The 23,429-nt window shown below is 38.1% G+C and overlaps 1 protein-coding gene across 1 annotated transcript in view; it reads right to left on the reverse strand.

The window, feature by feature from the left end:
• Positions 1-1,350: 1,350 nt before the first annotated feature.
• The window catches only part of MMP20 (matrix metallopeptidase 20), a 39,323-nt gene continuing 17,244 nt past the window's right edge, over positions 1,351-23,429 (reverse strand). The window contains exons 6-9 of the mRNA XM_037029790.1: positions 20,305-20,441; positions 19,446-19,602; positions 4,296-4,399; positions 1,351-3,253 (exon numbers count right to left, since the gene is read on the reverse strand). Coding sequence (XP_036885685.1) covers positions 3,153-3,253; positions 4,296-4,399; positions 19,446-19,602; positions 20,305-20,441 — 499 coding nt within the window. The 3' untranslated portion in view covers positions 1,351-3,152. The remainder of the gene's footprint in view (positions 3,254-4,295; positions 4,400-19,445; positions 19,603-20,304; positions 20,442-23,429) is intronic.

Below are 23,429 nucleotides of genomic sequence, written 5' to 3' on the forward strand. Positions count from 1 at the left end.
CATCTGTTGTGTGAAACACACATCTAAGGTGTTTCAGAGTAAACATCTGAGGACACAACAGAGGACCCAACAGACAGTTGGCTCTGCCATTCACACCAGGCGCAATGGAGGTGAGCTCGTTTCCCGCCACAGACAATTTAATGTGGAGCTTTCCGGGAAGCTCCCCACCCAGGTGAACTTTTTCATCCCTTAGTAACCTCCCTGGTGCTTTCCAGGGACTTCCGGGCCACCCATAAGTGGTTACAACTGAGGTTCACAGGACACTATTTAGAGGTCATCACACTGCAAACCCAGATCCCCAGAGGAGCAGATGAACCATGTTTTGTTCAAAACTGTTACTTAACCAAACATTTTTGGACTGTGTTACATGGAAGCCAAATGAGTAGTCTATGTAGTAAATTATTTTTGCACAAAATTCTTGTTTAAAATCAGTGTGCAAATATTCGGATTGAGTTTTGATGTAAACACAGTCACTATTTCCTAGGCATTAGAAGACTCTATCTTTCCAAAATACGTACAACTTCCTATGTATTAGAAAGACTGTTACAACTATACCTGGGAGCCAGTTCTCTTACTCAACAAAGAAATAATGATCTGCAAGAATTATTTTTGGGGGAATGGGGCTTAACCACAGTCAGTATATTATTTGATTATTGATTTAATTTGAAATTTGGAAAATAATTCAGGTCACTGGTTTTCGATCCTTGTGTTGCTACAGCTCATCGCATCTTCAGCTATCTCAAGGACTATGTACAAACCCTCCAAATTATCTTAAAACAAAATTAATTGTACCTGCTTCAAAAACTACAATTCTAAAGCCCCTGACAGGGCACCAGGGGCTATGTGAGAGCTCTGCATGTTTTGACTCATATACATGGTGGGGCAAGAGCAGGTTTCCAGTGGTGAGTGCCTGGAGCACAGGGTTTACTCTTTTATTGCCTATTAATTATCATATTATTTTCCACATGAACAACTATAAACCTGCTTTTGCCCAACCTTGTACTTAAGCCTTCAAGGAGGTAAGAACTGTTCATATTCTAGTTTCACAAAGGGGAAACTGAGACAAAGATTAGGGAACTTGACCAACATCACACAGCTATAAATTGCAGGGGTTCAAATCCAGTCAGTCAGACCTCAGAGAACATGCTTTTTTGTTCTAAGTAACATTAATTTGTTTTGTGAAGTGTCTAAAATGTGCATGTTCTTGGGCCAGCACCCAACACATGGAAGACATCCGGCAGGCGGGGCTGGCATCAGAGGCCTCCGGGCCGGCCCCTCGCTTCATGGCCCCCCCACAGCAGGCCAGCTGTTTGGCCTGCACGGACCATCACAGCACCTGGGTCCCCTCACTTATTTTTATTTTTTACATATAACAGGTTTATTGAGATATAATTCATATGCCATACAATTCATCCATTTAAAGTGTACAGTTTAATGGTTTTTAGTGCACTCAGAGTTATGTAACCATCACCATTACTTCTAGAACAATTTCACCATTCCACCATGAAACCCCCTACCCATTGGTGGTCACCTCCTATTCCCTCTCCCCCAGCTCCTAACAAGCTCTGGTCAGCTTTCTGTCTCTATGGACTTTTCTATTCTAAACATTTTGTATAAATACAATCATACAATATGCGAGCTTTTGTGTCTGGCTTCCTTTATTTAGTGTAATGTTCTCAGGATTCATCTATATTGTAGTATGTATGAATCTTTTTTATTGCTGGACCATTAAAAGGAGTTGCCAGACCATTTTCTCTCCTTGTTTATGCCTATTAAGGAGCTCTCCTCAGCTGACTGTTTTTTTGCAGAAGTGACTGTTCTAACTCTATAAGCAATAGTTGACACTGGAAAACAAGCTTACTGGACTTTTCTTCAACAGTTAAAAGATTCAAAATGTGGACTGTAAATAGCCACTTTTAATAATGGAAAACAAATGGAAAGCTTAGAGTAGCCTTGAGTAACTGCTCCATGCCTTCTTAATACTAAGAATACTAAGTGTTTTAGTGAGTATTTGAAACAAATTTAATAAATAATGGTAACAATAATGGCTAACATCTGTGGAACACTGCAGATGTTAAATGTATTTTATCATCTAATTTTAGAACTACTACCATGTCTTAGAATCCTTACATTCTAGTGGGTAAGATTTTAAAAATATCATAAGAATGACAGACAGCTGTATTTTATCTGTATTGGTGAGTAGGTAGGGGAAATAGAAGGTTTAGTTTGAAGTGAGAAAAACTGAACCAAAAGATGAACTCCCTTAAATAAAAAAAGTGTTCATAAGAACCTCATTTAATGGGTTTCACTGAGGGTATTTTATTGTCAGGAAGCAGGAAATAGAATGAATTACTATTATTTATTCTGGGTCTGCATCCTGAAATACTATCCCAAGTTTTGAGATTTTTATAGGGATACAGAATTTGTCGCCAAATAAAATGTGATAGACGCTAATAAATATTAACTGAAAAGAGAAATGACAAATGTTCTTATACAATGTTTTAATTGGCTTTTGTTAAAAGTTTCCCTTGCAAAGTGCCTCTTGCCTAGTATTCCTGCCACAACCTACTTCAAAGACCAGTGAGTATACATAGCTAAACAAACAAACAAACAAACAAACCAAAAAATAATGAGAAACAAAACTTATCCAGTATTTTGTTTGTGATATGTTTAAAGTACAGACAGATAAATTTATATATTTATCATAATAAATGTTAAGGCCACAAAGCCACTACTTACGTAGAATAATTATAATTGTATGGTAATTACATGTCCTATTAAAATTATAGTACATGTTAGGGAATCCACAAGTAGGTCCTTCTTGGAAAAAAATCCAAAGTTATCAATTTGCTTCAAGATATTAGGTAAGAAAAAAATAATGGGTGTCTAACTGAGGAATACCCTTTGTTGATTCTGATTTTGTGTGAAGTTGACCACATAGGAGGAATTTCTCATTTGCATTAAAATGATGAATCCACAACTATGGAAAAATTTAGAAGCATAATTATTTTCAGTGAACTCTAAATTGTCTTTGGAATTGAAGGCCATAGGAAGAATCCCTACCCTAATTTCTGCTTCAGTCCTTAGATCCAGGTACCAGCCGCTTGCAGTCATCTTCATTCCTTAGGAAAGACTAGACCTTTCTATAGTATTTAGCAACCAATCCAGGAACCAGATTTCAGCACACTAACCACATCTTCCTTCTCTATATCATACTTGTATGTTTTTGGTCCTGAAAAGAAGTAAATGTAGCCTAGAAGAGACAAAGTTGAAATTGTGGTTACTGAAAATGACTGGCAAATTTCTAAATGGGAGGATTTGTAATTGTAATTTTCTTGAGGTTGTACCAAAAGAGAATCGGGAATGTGTCAGGTGGCAGTTTGCAAATCCTCTGCACAGTTGTCACTGAGCCCTAGAACCTGACACCTCTAACCTCTCAGTCACGTCTCATCTTTGTCTCTCTTCTAGCCAGGGTGCAGCCTTCTCCCATGGGTCAAGCTCAGTTGTGCTTGGTGCTTTGTGCTCTGGCTGTTCCCCTCCAGGAAGTCCCCTGACCTTTCCTTTCCCTAGTCAAACCTCTAGCCATTCTTGAAAACCTGGCCAAAGTCCCACCATGACATCTCCAATACAAATGCTGGTCCTGATCTTTTCTTTCTCTGATCATCTCTAGCTCTTACTGTGAAGGGTACGGCACAATTCAATACCAAATTAGAGATTGTATTGTTTTTTAGTAATTTCATCTGTGATCAATGAAGGGGCATTTCCCAAAGACATTAAGCATTCGGCAAGGGCAGAGACCATACCTGGAACCGCCTTTACATTTCGGAAGTGTTCAGTCTGTGCTAGATTCTCAAAAAGAACATGTTGACTGGCTGGTTCAGAGGATTCAATTACATTCCTTCAACTTGGTTCAATCCAATTCACCCTTCCCAACTACATGTTAAATTTCAACAGTTGAGTGTTGGAGTGGGAAAGGGCATTGGGAAAGTTGAGAGCATGTGCATTTCAAAGATAAAAACAATAATTTTGATCAGGTAAACTTTATAATGTAGCTGACTACTGGATTGAAGCTATGCTTTTAGAACTTTCCTTTCTCAAGAGAGAAGCATGATGACAGACCTTTTATAGTTATTCTTTCTAGTGGTTAATCTGGTTAGCTAAATTCATAAGGGACTCAGGGCCCAAGGCAAGAATGAAGCACTCCTATTTGGAAACCCATTTTCTGTTATCCTAAAGCAGAGCCCAGATTTCTTGTTACAATTTCCACAAAGAAAGTTTTTGGTGTAAACACTCACCATTTAATTCCACAGCAGCATCAATTTGTCCATTTACTCCTGAAAATTCCTCTTCTGTATTCTTTGGATAGTCTTTTTCCATTTTCATTTTTCGTTCATCATAGCTGGAAGAAGTATTATTTCATAAAAGAGGTTTTTATTGATTGTTGATGACATTGTGTTGGCCCAGCACATTTAGCCAGGGCTTCTTACAACTTACTTTAAATCTCTCTCTCTCTCTCTCTCTCTCTCTCTCACACACACACACACACACACACACACACACATTCTGTCACTATTCTCCCAGGTTCCTGAGATTCTAGGACCATTATCTTCTCTAAAGAGTCTCTTTAAAAAATTGTCAGATATATTTCTTAGAATTAGTTATTCCATATATCATAGCAACATGTTCCCCTAATTTAAAAAATATTGCCTTTCAAAAACTCTCTACATATTTTTCACACTTTATTTCCTGTTTTAATTATTCTCTCTCTTTCTCTCTCTCTCCCTACCCCCACTCCATGTATGAATTTCTTGGCTCACTAAACAGGTGAGAGTCCTTCAAAGAGGCTTTTATTCAAGGGCTTCTTCTTATGCACCTATAGAGGTGACATTGGATAAATAATGCACAATGAATGAACAAATGTTTGAAAGATCAATAGGCAAAGATAAGAAAGAAGAAAACCTGGAATATCTGAGCTTTTGCCTTTTAAATCAATTTAACTGAACTAAATTGCTTTTGGCTGGAAAGATTAAATGACTGACCAAATACATCAGGCATCTTTTTCTGGATCAGCAACCACCATTCAACAATAACTATGAAGATTGGTTAATATATCTCTTTTTGATCAAAACTACCCGCCTTGTAAAACAGACTGGCGAGTATGAATCATCATGATTCATGAGTTCACTGTGTAGACAGAGCCTCTCACCTCTCTAAGAACTTCATTTAAAGTGAAGTTCATGAAAGTGAAAGAAAGTTGCTTCTTTTTCAGCACAGAGCTCCCAATGATGACATTCCCAGGGTGGACACCCAACTCTTTTCCCACCAAAAGGTTAGATAATTTCTCCTGGTGTCTGAGCCACTGGGCAGCTTCCTGTGGCAACAAATTATACCCACCTTCTCCCAAAATGTACTGTCATGTGTCTATGAATACCAGTCTGGGGACAGATCTCTTAGGATACTGAACAGACCTCAAACTTTGGGAAAGTCGTCAAGCTGAAACTAGCTAGATTGAAACTGACTTGAGGATTGAGCTGCTCTATGGTACTTGGAGGACAGGAGTGGAAGCTAACCTTCCCTAACTCCCTTTCCAGGAGAGCCAGTAGGATTTTTACTGTGGCACAAATAAAAATGGAAACCATTTACTGTATTTCGTCAACTTCAGATGTGCCAACACACTGTGTGGGGACAGGGCACCTGTGCACTATTAGAAGAAATTATTGCGAGGTGTAAGGAGTGGAGTCAGAGAAAAAATGGAGGGAAAAAAACTAAAAGGAAACAGCCCAGGCACTTTGGCTCCCTCAGGACCTAGACATTTTTTGTTCACTTTGTTCTAGAATCTGAAATTGAGTTCTTTACTAAAAATAGAAGCCAAGTTGTTCACATGTTAATCTTTGTTCCGTAGGTTGTTTTTCTTGTCTCACTTTCCTGAGACAGTTGGATTGAGGCAATGGAAGCTTTGACTAGGGGGAGTGAGGAAGATAATTGTTAAGCTTAAAATATTTGGGGCGTGGGATGCAAAAGAAAACAAAGTCACTGAGATGTATTTAGCAGGTCTGTATATTCAGAGGGATAATCACAATGGGAGGATAACAGAGAACATACCTTATTTTGAATTCTTTGCTTATTATTGAACTCTGCTCAGGAAAAATGGTGGAATGCCCTTCATACCTGTATCCTCTTTTGTTTGCTCTGAATAGAGGATTCAAAACTGAATTATTATAATTATAGGCCCTTACCTTTGTGTATATTTACCAGCCATTTATGAGTGATTCTGAGAACTTAATTACCACTTCTATTGTTTTATGGCAAAATGTATTCTGAGTTCCAAACAAGTGACTGACTAGAGAATATTACGAGTTTGGATCTGCGTGTATGATAGTTAAATCAGATGGAGAAGTCTGGAAAGAAGGAAAGGACAGAGCAAAAATTCTTCTTGAGAACAGAGACACAGTTTAAATAATAAAGAAACACAGTTTAAAGAGAATATAAAGACTATTAATTCAACAGAAATATATGAAAATTTTTTTCTCTTTTCATCTGTCTGCTTAGCGCCCTGTAATGAGTGGTGCTAAAAACTAGAATCTATTGCATATCCAATCAGGGGTTAACAGAGGTAATAAATAAATAAATATGTGGATACAATTTCAGAAGAAATTTTAGAGAAGCAATGTCCAATTGCAAATTTCAGTGGTCAGTCCTATTTACAAAAACCCAGGCAAAGTCCTTGGCAAAATTGTGAAATTACTTTCCCTCCTCCATGTCCTCTTCCGCCGATGTACTTAACAGTCTCTCTTCCTTTCTGACCTCTTGCCTCCTGGCCTATAACTGCTTTTCAAAGAGCATTATTCTTCACAAATTCTATTTAAAACTATCAGCCTGACACAAAAACCACCACTTTGAGATTAAATGGTAACATATTAATATTTCATTTGAACCTTTTATATAGACATTATGTAGACAGGGCCTACAAAACTAACATAATGGTACCTACTTTTCATTTTACCAAGTAAGAACATTACCATCACACCATCAAAAAAATTACCACCTATTTTCATTATAATTTCACCAAGAAACATTAGCACAAAAAGGCAGAAAGAACATAATTGCAGAATAAAAGATGGTTCTTGCCAATAATGTGCCTCTATACTGACGCAGATCTCAGATGAGTATAACGTCATGCTGTTCTTGTTGTGCTGCAGACTTATAAAAACTTCGTGATGAGCTAGCCCTTGGTTTGTGGACAAATATTTGAGGATTTCTGTTACAGAGCAAAGAGCACAACATGTACAGTCAGATGGCTCTGTGTTTGAACTCTGACTGTTATTTGCTGGCTCTCTAATTGGGGGAGAGTGCTCAGGGCTGGGAACTCTGGCTTTCTCCTCTGGGTCACGAGGAGGAGACAGAATTTACACACACACACACACACACACACACACACGGAAACACGCAGGGCAGGTTCAAACCATAAGGCTTTATAGTTTATTTTGTCACCAAGAACCATTCACTCTGACTGGCTAGTATGAGGTTAAGTGAACTTGGTCATTCAGTCTGGGATTTTAAGTCATTGGTGAGCTTAATCTTGACCTAATCTTTAAACACACTTCATCAGGACATCATTTTGCAGTGGTAGGCAGGGTTGCAAACAGGTAGAGAAAGAAGGGCTGGAGAATGTTGGAGGTAGCCCAGAAAATTTAGCAAAGAAGGTATTAAGATTGAGGAGGTCTAACGGTACATTGAGGATTTTCTTGAGGGTTAAAAAAAAAGGAAATTATATAATGGAGTAAGAGTCATGGGTGTGAGTATTTTAATTGACAATAAATAAATAAATGGTGAAGTGAATGAAGAATGACTACATGTGGTGAGTGGGAAGAACCTTTGAATTTGGACTCAGAGGACATAAAATAGAGCCTTAGGTGGATCATATTTAGCTGTGTGACCTTGATCTAATCACTTAGTCTCTCTGGTATGATGATTTTAACTGTTAAATGGTGATTGCAGTATCTATTTCTCAAGATTCTTTAGAAAGCAGATGGGAAAATGAGATAATTGAGTAAATACTCAGCATTGTTTATGTGTTAGCACTGAATCAGCATTGAATCTGTGTTAGATTCCTAACAGAATAAAAAGATAAATAAATATTAGCTTAATTTTAATTTTAAATTTATTAAAAAGAAAATGAATTTTTATTGTGAATTTACTATTTACCAGCTACCTGTTGAAATCAATTGTATATATTTTTATCACTGAGATCCTGTCTCGAGAAATATCAACTGAAATATCTAAATACCAACTAGAGTTAATTGACCTATAATGAAGTCTATTTCCTTTATGGGCCTTTGTTTCATCATTTAATAATGATTAATGGGAATCAATATTAAATAAATCATTATTGTCAGCTCAACTTCACTAGCAATGTCATGGTGCCATAGGTATATGATGTGGTTTTTTGAGATGTATTATCTTGCTCTCAATCTTTGCAACACAAGGATTTGGCATTATTTTGGTAAAGTGTCTGAGTGTTATTTAACTTTATGCTCAGAACTCAGATTTGTTAGAGTTTTGATTGATCTCTATCACACGACAATGGCAAAACTGACTCCATTCTGCCTCCTTTAAAGCACTAAATGAGGAGCTGTGTCTGTTAGCAGATGCTTTAAATGGATGTGAGGAAGGAAGGCAAAAAGGGGAATTTATGATAAGGTATCTAAGATACATGTTTTCAGAAAGTTTCTTCAAGGAGATTTTTCCAGTGAAATGGAGGACTGAAATCTCCTTTGAAGTTAATCATCCACTTCTAGTCAGGAATCACACCACTTTGAAGTTAATCATCCACTTTTAGCCAGGAATCACACCACTTTCCTGGAGGAAAGGGTCTCTGTAGTCCACACCAGGGAAGGGCAGAGCGGGAAGTGGCCAGAGTGAAAGGAAGGGAGACGAGTGAGAAGCTGCCAGGCACTAGCGTAGGAGAGAGTCCAGGAACCAGGACCCCATGAAGGGAGAAGATTTGGATCAAAGAATTTGTAACAACGTGGAAAAATAGTGATGCCCTCTATTACCTCCTGATTGTATGATGAATCCAAGTTTATCTCTCCAGCCTGAGTTCTCTGAGTTTAAGACCTGCATGTTCAGCTCTCTGCTGGACATTTCCACTCTTGGGTCTCACCAGCACATCCAACTCCAATGCCCATTTATTCCTTTAATTCTTAATTTTACTCTTTCCCCATTGAATGACCATAACATCTTTATCAAAAATCAACTAACCATAGATATATGGGTTCATTTCTGGACTGTCAATTTCATTCAACTAATCTATAAGTCTATCCTTATGTTGTCCTGATTACATTGCTTTGTAGCAAGTTTTGAAATTGGGAAGTCTGAGTCCTCCAACTTTGCTCTTTGTCAAGATATTTTGGCTTTTCTGGGTTCTATGAATTTCCACATGAATTTTAAGGTCAGCTTGACAATTCTCACAAAGAAGTCAGTGGTATTTTTATAGGGATTGTGCTAAATTTGTAAAACAATTTGGGGAGTATGTCCATCTTAAAAATATTAAGGCTTCCAATCCATAAACGAGATATTTTCCCACTTAGGTCTCGTTTGACTTCTTTAGACATGTTTTGTGATATTCAGATTATGTTTTCAACTTCTTTTGTTAACTTTATATCCAAGTAATTTCTTTTTGATGCTATCATAAGTGGAATTGTTTTTTAAATTCAATTTTTATATTCTTCACTGAAGTGGATAGAAATATAATTGATTTTTGCATATTGAACTCATATTCTGCAAACTCACTGAACTCATTTATTAATTTCAATAGTTATTTTTAAAGAATTATTCAGGCTTTTTAATATAAAAATCATCTAACATGAAAATAAAGATGGTTTTACTTCCTTTTCAATCCGGATGACTTTACTTCATTAATTGTTGCTAAATGGCCCTAGCTACAATCCCTAGTATAATCTGAATGGAAGTGGTGAGAGTGGAAATGTTTGTCTTTTCTTGATTTGGGGGGAAAGCATACAGTATTTCAGCACTGAATATGGTACCAGCTGTGGGCATTTCATTAATGTATTTTATCAGGTTGAGAAAGTTTTCTTCTATTCCTAGTTTGCTGTTTTTATTATACAACAGTATTAGATCTTTTAAAATACTTTTCCTGCATCTACTGAGATAATAATTTTTAAAATCTATTGATATGGGATATTATATTATTTTCAGACATTAAACCCACTTTGCCTTCCCAGGGAAAATCTCATTTGCACATGTTACATAATCCTTTAGATATGTTGCTAGATTTGGTGAGGAAGTATTTTTGGAGGATTTTTGTACCCATATACATAACAGATTTTGGTCTGAAGTTTTATTTTCTTGTGATGCCTCAGTCTGGCTTTGGTATCAGGGTAATGCTGGCCTTACACAATGAGTTGGGAAGTGTTTCATCCTCTTCTATTTTTTGAGGCTTTTGCAAAAAATTGGTATTACTTGTCCTTTAAATGTTTCAGTAGAATTTACCAGTGAAGCCCTCTAGGTCTGAGCCTTTCTTTGTGGGTACATTTTTTATTATGAATTCAATGTCTTCACATGTTGTAGGTCTATTCAGATTATTTCTTCTTGACTCAATTTCATCATTTTGTATCTTTCTAAAAATTTGTCTATTTCATGTTATTTAATTTATTGGCATACAATTGTTTATAGTATTCCATTATAAGATTGGAACTAATGTCCCCTTTTTCATTTCCGATTCTAATAATTTGAGTTTTTCCTGTTTCAGAAGGTTAATTTACTGAAAAGTTTGTTAATTTTGCTGATTTCAAAGAACCAACTTTTTTCCTTTGTTGATTTTGTTAAATTGCTTATATATTACCTATTTCATTTACTCCACTGCAATTTTTATTGTTTCCTTTTTCTACTTGCTTTAGGTTTAATTTGTTCTTTTCTCTTCTGGTCTGAAGGTGAAAGTTTAAGTTATTAATTTGAGATCTTTTTTTTCCATATAGGTATTTTTATAACTACGAATTTCTCTTTGAGCACTGTCTTCACTGCATCTACAAATTCTTAATGTGTTGTATTTCCATTTTCATTCACTTGTGTTTTCTAATTTCGCTTGTGATTTCTTCTTTGACCTATTGGTTGTTTAAGAGTATGTTATTTAATTTCCACATATTTGTAAAATTTGCAGTTTTTCTTCTGGTATTGATTTTTGAAATCAATGGAATAAAATAATTCCATCCCTTTATTTTCAATCTATTTTATCTTTAACTCTAAAGTATGTCTCTTTGTAGATAGGCTATAGTTGGATTTTTTTAATCTAATGTGATAATCTCTGCCATTTGATTAGATGGTTTGATCCATTCACATTTAATATCATTAATTGGACTTATATTTGCCATTTTACTTTTTATTTTCTACATGTTTCATGTTTTTTGGTTCCTCTATTGCTCCTTAGTGCTTATTTTGCATTAGTGAAAAAAACTTTAATGTACCATTTAAATTTTTTAAATAACTTTTCACTACATTTTTAAAAGTTATTTCCTCAGTGGTTACTATAGGGAAAACCATATACCATATTTCCATAATCTTCTCCAAATTTACCATAATCTACTTCTTCTAACTTAATTCCAGTGAGATATGAAACATAACTCCTATATAATTCTATTTTCTACCCCTCTCTTTATAGTATTGTTGTTATACATATTATATCTGCATGTGTTACAAACCCCAAAATATATTGTTATAATAATTATTTTATATACTTTAATGTCTTCTAAATAATGTCTTCTGAGAGAAGAAAGAAGAGCAAATATATGCTTATAGCATTTGTTATATTAACCTCTTACTTATCATTTCTGGTTCCCCTCTTTCATTTGTGTGAATCTGAGTTACTATCTTATGCCATTTCCTTAGCCCTAGTTCAGTTTTTCTCCCACCCAACTTCCTTGTCCTGTTATTGACAAATGTATTTCTGCATCTGATAGACCTAACAATATAATTATATATATATCATTTTATACAGCTAATCTTAAATCAGTTAAGAGTAGATAGAAGAAGATACATACATTTATACTATCTATAATTACGTAATTACATTTACTGGTACTTTTTTTAAAATGTGGATTTAAATTACTGCCTGGTGACATTTATGTCCAGCCTGAAGAACTTTCTGTACTATTTCTTGTAAGACACATGTACTAGCAATAAATTCTTTCAGTTTTGTTTATGTGGGAATGTTTTTATTTTGCCTTCACTTTGGAAAAATAGTTTTTCTTTAAACTTCGAATTTGTTTTCCACTAACTTCTGGCCTACCTGGTTTAGCTGACTCTTAATCTTGTCCCCTCAAATATAGTCACACTGCTGCCAGAATGATATTTTTATAAGAAACCTTATTGGCTCCTTCCTTTATTTAAAACATTTAATGATATCCTCACCTTTAGAGCATAAGACCTAGGATCTTCCCTATAAGAGCACAGGCCCTCCATGATCTACACCGGGCTTATCCCCAGGCCACACCTCTCATTCTAGCCCATGTTTTAGTCATAGTGAACTTCTTCAGGCCTTTCCCTCATACTCGGGCTATTTCATGCATTAGCACCTTTGCTTTAACTGCTCTCTCTGCCTGGAAGCCATCCCACCCCTCCCGCCTCCTGACTGGGAAACTCCTACTCAGCTCTCAAGATGAAACTCAGTCATTGCTTCCTCTAAGAATTCTTTCATGGCTATTTCCTCTTTGTTTTGCCCCACTGATCCCTGTGAAGTCTTCTATCGGGCTTCTGTGAATTACAGTTAATTATTTATCCATATATTTACTATTAACTGTAAGACTTGATGAGGGCATTAATAGCTGCCAGCATGAATTCAAAACTTATTACGCGACAGACATTTCATATTTTTAAATTCATTCCCACAACTCTACAAAATAGATACTGCTCCTATCTCCATTTTGAAGATGATGAAACAGAGACACACGAGAGCCAGGTTGCCAGATGATTGCTGTTAGCACTGAGATTAAGACTCTCTTACTCCCCCGACATTCTTAAACAGCAGACTGTGCCTTTTCTGGTGTCAGTTGCTGGTACAATGCCTGAAGTGTAATTATGCCCGATGTGTAATTATGCCCAATCTATGTAGGTTCAATGTGGTTATTTTGTAATGCATTTTTTAAAATTTATGATTGAAAGACAAGATTTTGACCACTACCCATATTTCTTACTTTTGTTATTTATTTCTTCATAGTGACTAACAATAAGTCCTTAAAGAAACAGGTCCATTTTCAGTCTTCTAAGGGCATTCACAAGGAGAGAATGTGGAAGACCGTGTCCTGCATTGAATCAATTATACTTTACAAGGACCATCTCAAAGAATGATGGAGCGGATACGCCCCCAGACGTAGATACGCCTCCTTGGTGTGGCCTCTGACCTGCTACTGGCAGGCAAGGGAGAACATCTACAGGAGAAATCAGCCATAGGTGGTGGAAATAGTGTAAAGACAAAAAATTGGCTGGATTATTGAGGTCTGCTAGAAAGGGGAAAGGAAGGAATAAAAGTAAATGAACTTGTGGGGAAGTAGCCCTAGTTGGTAAAGTTGAACCAGTATATCATTGCATGATGTAGCATGTAACGGCATCAGCATGGTGGAGGCCCCTTTTGGATTTCACTGTAATTTTCTGGAGGCTGCTTCCTTGTAAGTTACTAGCATGCTGATATGTGGGTTCTCACTCTTAGAGTTTCAATCAACCTGGCCCCAAGCCAACCCTTAGTCCTCAGTGGAGGAAGTTCCTCAATGGCTTTCTCATGGCACTTCATTCACTAAAACTGGCCCTAGGCCCTGGAAGTTCATGGAGAATTTCCCCGACAACAAACATATCCAGAGACTTTTCTTTCCTTGGTACATTATCTGTGCCATAGACCACACTAGCACGAGTACCAAAGAAAAACCTAAGGAACCACTAAGGGAGTTAAGTCACTAACTCACTATCAGTGGATATCACTACAGTAGATTCTTGATCTATAACTTGAGGCTATGGCCTTCTGTATTTTTGAGGGTGGCCATGTGCTTTACCTATTATCTCATTTGTCTCTTTTGCCATCCCCCGCTCCCCCCCTCCAGCTTTCTCCTTCCTGCTTAGATAAGAGGTGTAATGACTGAAGTGCCCCTGACCACCTCGAATCTCATGGCAACTGTGAGAGTGCAAGCCATGTGTTAAGAAGAGCAGAACAAAATGTTAGAAAAGACTTGGGTTCTTAATGACCATGGATACACCTTACCAGCCCTAAAACTTCAGACATGTTACATATATGAGAAAAACAAAGCCCNTCTGTATTTTTGAGTGTGGCCATGTGCTTTACCTATTATCTCATTTGTCTCTTTTGCCTTCCCCCGCTCCCCCCTCCAGCTTTCTCCTTCCTGCTTAGATAAGAGGTGTAATGACTGAAGTGCCCCTGACCACCTCGAATCTCATGGCAACTGTGAGAGTGCAAGCCATGTGTTAAGAAGAGCAGAACAAAATGTTAGAAAAGACTTGGGTTCTTAATGACCATGGATACACCTTACCAGCCCTAAAACTTCAGACATGTTACATATATGAGAAAAACAAAGCCCTTTATGTTTATGGCACAATATTTTGGGGTCTCTGTTACTATAAGGTGAATGAAGTTTCTAAGTGATACAGGACTTTCCATGACAATATGAAGTCATACATGTGAGGCCTTACTAAACACAATGTGTGGAATTCAGGCAGTGGGGTACGAATAGAGTTGATACAACAGCTTTCTCTGAACTTTTGAGCTGTAAGTCACGGGTGTTTATCTCATTTCTTAGTGCATAAACCAGTGTGTGTTGGAGTGTGTAAAGGAGAAGACTCTCCTTGTTGAAAGGGGTGCCTATGCTTTGCCAAAAGCAGTAATTTCAGTGCAATGTCAGGGCCCTTCACTCTTTAAAAAGAAAGTCCCCTTTGATAACCTCTTTGACTTCATTGCCCCTCAGGGAAATAGTGAGGTTTAAACAATCATTGGTTAGTTATCAGAACTTTCAAAGCAATTATTTGTAATTCCCATGTAAGTTCCTACTATTACTGAACAGTTTGGGCACCTACTATGTGCCAGGCACTGTGCCTGGTGTCTGTATGCATTATATCACTTCATAGTCTCAATAATCTAGGAAGGTTAATGCTAAAGTGTCTACTGTTATTTCCTTCCCTTACAGCAAAAACGTGCTCTTTGACATTTGAGTTAATGTCATAGACTGACTTATTAATGAATTTGTTCTATCTCTATTACTAAAGATTTTTCCTTAATAGACACTTGCAGAAGTCCAGTTGGAAAGGTTTAGTCTTGTCTCATTGGGGGGGCATCAGGCATCATTAAAATCAGAGACCCCCTCCACAGCCTTAAATTTAAATAGGATTTAAATAGGAATTTAAAATCTTTCGTCAAGCTCTTGTGTTGGGTAAGCCTCAGTCCTGCCTGGCTGGAGGTGTGCACTTTTCTGTGGGTTCTGGTAGGTGGTGGATCACTCCAAAGACTAGGTGGTTAATAGAGAAAAGATATAATGGGAGAATGGATAATCACCCCTAATGAATACCAGGCTGTGAACAAGCTTTGACAAATTAACTGAATAATCATAACATAAATGCCCTCACATTTCCACATGCATGCTTATCCATGTATCTCTCAATCTCATTCTCCACAATGGGAATTGAATTTCTTAATACCTATTTTCTTGTATGCTAACACTATGATTACAGACACTTTGTCTTAAAGAAAAACTTTGGAGAATCTGCCCAGCAGATATTAGGGGCTTAATAAATGAATGACTATCACTTTCAGAAAGGAAAGTGTGAGATAAAAGTAGCTGGCTTAGGGGGTTAAACACTGGCCTGAAAGCGGCAACTCCTGACACCAGTGCTACCAGTGCTCTCAGGGACCCAGAAGAGTCCGCAGGGTCCACATTTGTTTGGCATTCAGTTTTGTAAAATAAATTTTCCTTTTCATTGAATATATCTGTGTTCTAGTTATAGTATTTACTCAGCTTAAAATCAGGGAAGATAATATCAGTCAGGTGGAAATATTTATTTATAAATTTCTTTAATGCCACAGAAATGGTTACTAGAAGTAGGTGATATATTTTAATAATGTTAATTCCTTCAATCTATGAAAGTGGTATATGTTTTCATTTATTTGCATCTTCCTCATTTCTTTCTTCAGTGTTCTATAGTTTCCCGAGTATAGGTCTTTTACCTTCTTGGCTAAATTTATTCCTAGGTACTTTATTTTTCTTGTTGTTATGGTAAATGGGATTTTTTTCTAGTTTCTCTTTCTGTTAGTTCATTGTTGGTGTACAATGCCATCAATTTCTGATTACTGACTTTGTATCCCACTAGTTTGCCAAATTCACTTATTAGGTCAAGTAGTTTTTTTGTGGAGACTTATGGGGTTTTCTATGTACACTACCATGTCATCTACAAATAATGACTGCTTTACTTCCTCCTTTCCAATTTGGATGCTTTTAATTTTTCTTGTTTAATCACTGTGGCTAGGACTTCTAGTATGATGTTGAATAAAAGTGGTGAAAGCAGACATCCTTGTCTTGTTCCTGATCTTAAGGGGAAAGCTTTTTGTTTTTGTCCATTGACTATAATGTTGGCAGTAGATTTCTCATATGTGGTCTGTATTATATTAAGGTATGTTTCCTCTATTCTCACTTTGATGGGTGTCTTTATCAAAAATGGGTGCTAGGTTTTATCAAATGTCTTTTTTACCCAAAGCAACCTGTAGATTCAATGCAATTTCCTGTCAAAATACCAATGGCATATTTTATAGATCTAGAACAAATATTCCAAACATTTATATGGAAACAAAAATGACCCTGAATAACCTTGGCAATTCTGAGAAAAAAGAACAAAGTAGGAGAGATCATAATATCTGGCATAAAACTATATCACAAGGCCACTGTAATCGAAGAGTACAATACTGTCATAAGAGCAGACACATACATCAATGGAACAGAATAGAGAGCCCAGAAAAAAACCTATGTTTCCATGGTAAATTGATATTTGACAAAGGAGGCACAAAAATACAATGGAGTAAAAATAGTCTCTTCAATAAATGGTGTGGGGAGAATTGGACTGGCATCTGCAAAAAAATGAAACTAGACCACCAACTTACACCACACACCAGAATAAACTCAAAATGGATAAAAGACTTGAATGTAAGTTGTGGTACCATAAAAGTCCTAAAGAAAAACATAGGCAGTAAATTTTCAGATATCCTACATAGCAATGTTTTTGCTGATATATCTCCTCAGGCAAAGGAAAAATAAAGAAATAGAGCTGTATCAAATTAAAAAGCTTGTGCCTGGCTAAAGAAACCATCATGAAAATGAAAAGGGAACTGACTGTATGGGAGAACATATTTTGCCAATGATACCTCAAGCAAGGATTTAATCTCCAAAATATACAAAGAACTCATAAAACTCAACACCAAGAAGACAAACAATACAATTTAAAAAGGGCAAGGGACCTGAATAGACACTTCCTCAGGGAGGACATATAGAGGGCCCATAGGCATATGAAAAAATGCTCAGCATCACTAGCCATCAGAGAGATGCAAATTAAAACCGTGATGAGCCATCACCTCACTTCAGTCAGGATGGCCATCATTAACAAATCAACAAACAACAAGTGTTGGAGAGGATGTGGAGAAAAGGGAACCCTTGTGCACTGTTGGTGGGAATGCAGACTGCTGCAGTGATTGCAGAAAACTGTATAGAACTTCCTCAAAAAACTAAAAATGGAACTGCCTTTTGACCCAGTGATCCCACTGCTGGGAACATACCCTAAGAATCCTGACACACCAATTCAAAAGAAGTTATGCAGCCCTATGTTCATAGCAGCACCATTTACAGTAGCCAACTGCTGGAAACAGCCTAAGTACCACCTGTAGATGAGTGGATCAAAAGACTGTGGTACGTTTACACAAAGGAATACTATGCAGCAGAAAATAGAAGAAATTCTTACCTCTTGTAACAACATAGTTGGAACCAGAGACTATTATGCTAAGTGAAATAAGCCAGTTGGTAAAATACAAATGCATATGGTCTCACTCAAAAGAGGAATCTAATGAATGGAATAAATTAACACACAAAATAGAACCAGAAACATAGAAACGTGAAACAGACTGACAGCTGCCAGAGGGCTGGGGGGAGGGGAGTAATGGTAGAAAGAAGGGAAAGGGATCAGTCAAAAAACATGTATGAATGACCCATGGACATGGATGGCAGTATGGGGACTGACTGTGGTAGTGGGGTGTGGCCTGAGCAGAGGAGGGCAGGGAGGGGAAAATCGGGACAACTGTAACAGAATAACAACAATAATAAAAAAGTAGGAAATAACCCTGGCTGTTGTAGCTCAGTGGATTGAGCACGGGCCTGTGAACCAAAGGGTCGTGATTCAATTCCCAGTGAGGGCGCATGCCTGGGTTGCAGGCCAGTTCCCAGCAGGGGATGCATGAGAGGCAACTGTACATTGATATTTCTCTCCCTCTCTCCTTCCCTTCCCCTCTAAAAATAAATAAATAAAATCTTTAAAAAAATTAAGTAGGTGATAAAAACTAAAATGCTTGGGCCAAAGTGTGCCCTCCTACTTCCAACCAACCCTAAGAATGTTTAGTGTAGTCACCCACTTAGAATATATTTTTGCTTTTCTCTTTTGAAGCTGAGAGAAAAAGCAATGCCCAAGTGAGAGCTGAACTGGGAATAGAGGGGTGGTATACAGAGGCAGCACTTGGCAAAGAGCTGTTCCCACCCTGTAACATGAATCAACGGAGGATAGAAACCCAGAAGGAGAAATGAGGTATGACCCTGTGTGCTGTGACTGGATGACATATTCAAATCTACTTATAAAAACCTCTTCAGGGACCAACGTGGAAATGACTAATAATTTGTTTTGGACAAACAGAATCTTCCTGTTCTAGGTTGGATAAAAGGAATTAGGAAGAAGGTCTTTTCCTTTTAACAGAACTTTTCTTCAAAGAGCCCTACAGTCATGGTCATGCCCATTTTACACAAAATCACAGGGCATTTTGAAATGCATTGGTACTCACATAACGGGGAACCAGTTCTCCCCTCAGCCATTCCCAGTGGGTGGTTATGTATTTGGGGGTGCTGCATCCACACTTTTAGGGCACTGGGGGTCCAGTTAATGAATGCACTGAAAGATCAGGCTGTTTGGTGTCCTAGAGACCAAAGAATGGTATTATTGAATTCATGTTTCACTTATCATTTGAATGGCTCCATATTATGAAGACAGCGCCAACTATCAGTAAATGGCACCCCAGTGGCCAAGAAGCGTCAGTGGGCCTATTGCAAACTTGCCCTGCATTCATTTCTGCTCAAGGTCCTTCTTTCTCCCCATTAAATACAGCTGGACAATCAAAAAGAGAAAAATCATACCTGTAGTATTCGTCTCCCACAAAAAAAAGGGTCTTCTGTGAATCCTTGAGATAGACGGCAGCGTCTATTCGCTGCACATACCTTGGAAACCCATAGTCATAAATAGTCCGAGGGGGACCCTGCATTTGGAATCCTCTTGTTACCCAGTAGTGGGGGCCTGAAAACAGAGATTAAAGTTCACAAAAACCTATACCACTTAGTGGTGTACCTCACTCGTGAGGACTTGCATGCGGGACCATGAATGGGGCTAGTTAAAATTTGCCCTGGAGGCATCTCCCATCCACAAATAACCAAAGGCAAAATACAATACCTTGGCATTGGTATTGTTCTCACCTTGGGATCTGAGTTGGCTTCCATTAATTAGAGGTTCTCAGGAAGGTATACTATGCCACTCTGAGCAGAGGTCATGGGGACAGGAATCAAGTTCCTAGCTCCCTGGTCACTGTCCCTTAGCATAAAGGCTCATTAGGGTGGAGGCTTTGCTCTGAGAACCATTTGATAGTCACAGTCAATTCTGTTATTGTCACAGGACAAGCAGGTGGCATTTCATACTCCACCTGAGGAGAAGGAGTGACCAAAATATGTTCCATGACCACTGACCAAACACAGACAGTGCCAGATATTCCAAACACACTGGGCACCGCACTCTGCCGTGTAGGGCAGGGGTCTCCAACCTCAGGGCAGCAGACTGGTACAGGTCTGGGTCTGTTAGGAACCAGATGGCACAGCAGGAGGTGAGCTCAAATGTAGTGTACTTGAACCATCCTGAAACCATTCCACACCCCGTCTGTGGAAAAATTGTCTTCCAGGTAACTGGTCCCTGGTGCCCAAGAGGTTAGGGACCGCTGCGGTAGGGTACCTTTAAAGAAGTAAGCAGTGCCCCTCTCAGCCACTTCGTAAGCTGCATCCACATTGGACATGAGCTGGGGAAAGGAGCTGGTGATGGTGCTGGGCCGGATCCCTGACATCAGGTGAACCTGCCGACGCCAGAAAATCCTATTGGGCATTCCAAAAGAAATAAAGATCACGGGTTAATTTAGATTTTAAATTGAACTGAAATGTACTGCACATCACACTTCCGAGACCACTGCTAAATGCCTCTTGCCCTTGTCTTGTTTTTAAGAACATACTTTTTTTAATCTTAGTAAACAGTTTCTTCTCTTTTTTTCATTCTCTTAGCATCTCTACAATTCCCCCTTTTTCAAGGATGGTCAAAATACTGAAAGATATAGTGAAGAAATGACTTCAAGGATTTATACATGTAAGCCATAACCTTCCTATTGAAAGTATCATTTGATATAAATTTTCTTTTCCTATCCCTATCTTTAAAAAATTAAAATCTCACAAAGGTAAATATTATCCAGGTGGGCATTGTAAACATTACGTAAATGAACCCAAATTGTGTGATTGGAAGGTGCCAATTATTCCTAGTAAAAACAGCAAACATGTTAATTATAGATTATTGTGTTGCTTCTGTACTTATCTATTGAAAGTGTTTGCAACCTTGAACCTGACTGCTTATCAACAGAAAATACGGTAGCACACAGATTAAGTTTAGGTTTAGCATCATCCACTTACACAATATTATTTCCATAAAACTATGGCAGTACACGTGAAGGTTGTTGATTGAAACTTACAATGTAAATGTGGTCCATTATGGTTTTTCAGACAAAAATTATTTTTTGTAAATTACAAACAGTTGACTCCACAGAAGCGAGAGTCAATGCGGAAAACTATTTGTGGACAAGGAAACTGTAATAAAGTTTCGACATTTAACTTTCCATGTAGTGACTTAAGGAACTCCTCAAATGTCATGTTGAGTTTCCTATTCAATTAATTTAACAAATATTTATGGGACATCAAGGATGAAACATTGAACAAGACCTAGGCCCTGCCCTCAAGAAGCTTGTAGTCATTCTAGTAGTAGAGACAGGTAAGTAATTGGGGCATTCTAATTCAGAGGGATCAGAATTAAGAGGTAAGTCCTGGATGCTCTGGGAATGCACAGAAGGGACACTTAGTGCATTTAGGGGTTGGTGAAAGCACCCCAGATGAGGCAATTTAAGCTGATGATGAAATCTAAAAGAGAGCTGTGCTGGGAAAAAAGATTTCTGTGTGTTTCCTAAGTGGCATCATGGGGCAGAAGGGAAAGCACATTATGTTTTAGAGAATATAGGCTAGAGTTCCAACTGACCAGTGTCTCCAAGCCTCAGTTTCATCATCTCTCAAATGAGGATAACACCTGCCCTAACTCCTAAGGTCATTACAAGGATAAAATAAGATTATGGCTTTGAAAATGCATTATAAACATATTATATATTATAATTATAAAATTATTATTTGCTTAGGCCTTCACCACCCACTAATTGGGCACCCACCATAGACCACAGACAGGTAACAGGAGCCCATTTTGGGTATACCGCCTTGCCTTGGGCCCAACACATCGCAGCCTCATCCAGAATATAGTATTACCAGATGAAACACTGAGACCCAGAGTGGCTGACGGGCCCCCAGTTCATCTGGCAGTTAGGGGGAGATAAACCTGAATTGGACTGTAGCTGTCCTGATTTTCATCACACACTCTATCTCATCTACTTGCTCATTCCCAGCCTGTGATCCTTGGTTTTGTTTTGTTTATAACTTGACCCCTTGTCCAGGCAGGCCTAGCTTTTTCTGAAGGCAAGAGGGACTCCTTTCTCTTTCTTCACCATCACAAAATGAGCACAGATTTGGGTATCCAGAGAATTGGGTAGTGCAAACAGATAAACAGATCATTTTGATAGTCCATACTCTGATCTTTGATAAGGAGGCCAAAACCATGGATTAATTGAGAAATTGATCAGGAATCTGAGAAGCAAGTGTTTTCCAATTGATTCAATTCACCCATGGCCCTGAAGTGCTGATTCTGTGGAAGTCGCTGTGCAAGGTGCTTACCAGGTGCAGCATGTGCATTTCAGGGGATTAGAATGGGGGGAGTGAGGAAGTGGGAAAGCAGGCCGGGAGAGGACAGCTGCACCCTCTGATAAATAGGCTCAACTTGAATTTTGTCTCTGATGAGGAACAGCTGACTTTCTCCCTGGGCACCTTGAAGCTGGGATGCATTTCCTTTCATTTCTCACTTTAAAATCAATAAGGGACTCTAAGAAAAATTGAACCCTGTCTTTTATTTGAAGTTACAGGACACTGAACTCCCAAGTAACTCAATGTGAGAGGTAGCAAAATGTAGTGATTGAGTGCAGGCAAACTAAAAAGGTACTTTTAGAACTTTTTACCAGTGGTAGAATCTTAAATTCCTTACTACATAACCCTGGATTTAGGTATTGTGGGTTCTAGACAGAGTAGTTCTTCTAAGCCAAGTGTGATTCTGTGCCCTGGGGGAGGGACATTTGGCAATGTCTGGTGATGATTTGGGTGTTACAGCTGGGCCTGGCCAGAGCTACTGGAATCTAATGGTGGCCACTAAGCATCCTAAGGTGCACGGGACAGCCCAGCACAATGAAAACTTGTCCGGCACAAAATACAAGTAGTGTCAGGGTGGAGACACCCTGGTTTAAACACTGTTATGACATATCATAATGCATCCACTGTATGCATAAGATAGAAACAAACTCTAGCCATTAAGTATCACACATTCCAAAAGGAATCTACAGTCATGAAAGATTTCATTATGTCAATTAAAAAATTATATCTGGTTGGTAATAAAGCAGCAGAACACATATTCAGAGGATTCACAACCTCAGGGCTATAGATTACAATAATAAATAAATTAAAATTGACAAAAGAGAGTATAGTAACCTGCTAATACACCTATAAACGGACTTAAAATATAAACGACTCCTCTGCCCTCAAATCTACAAACTTGTTGGAAAAGCACTGCTGCAGGATCCATTAAAACTGGTAACGAGGGGGACTTCCTGCCAAGATGGAGGCATAGGTGGAAACACTATACCCCCTCCCACAACCAAATTTAAGGACAACAAACGT

Source organism: Sturnira hondurensis, unplaced genomic scaffold (genome assembly GCF_014824575.4).
Source record: "Sturnira hondurensis isolate 20B ecotype Veracruz unplaced genomic scaffold, ASM1482457v3 Scaffold0020489, whole genome shotgun sequence".
NCBI lineage: Eukaryota > Metazoa > Chordata > Mammalia > Chiroptera > Phyllostomidae > Sturnira > Sturnira hondurensis.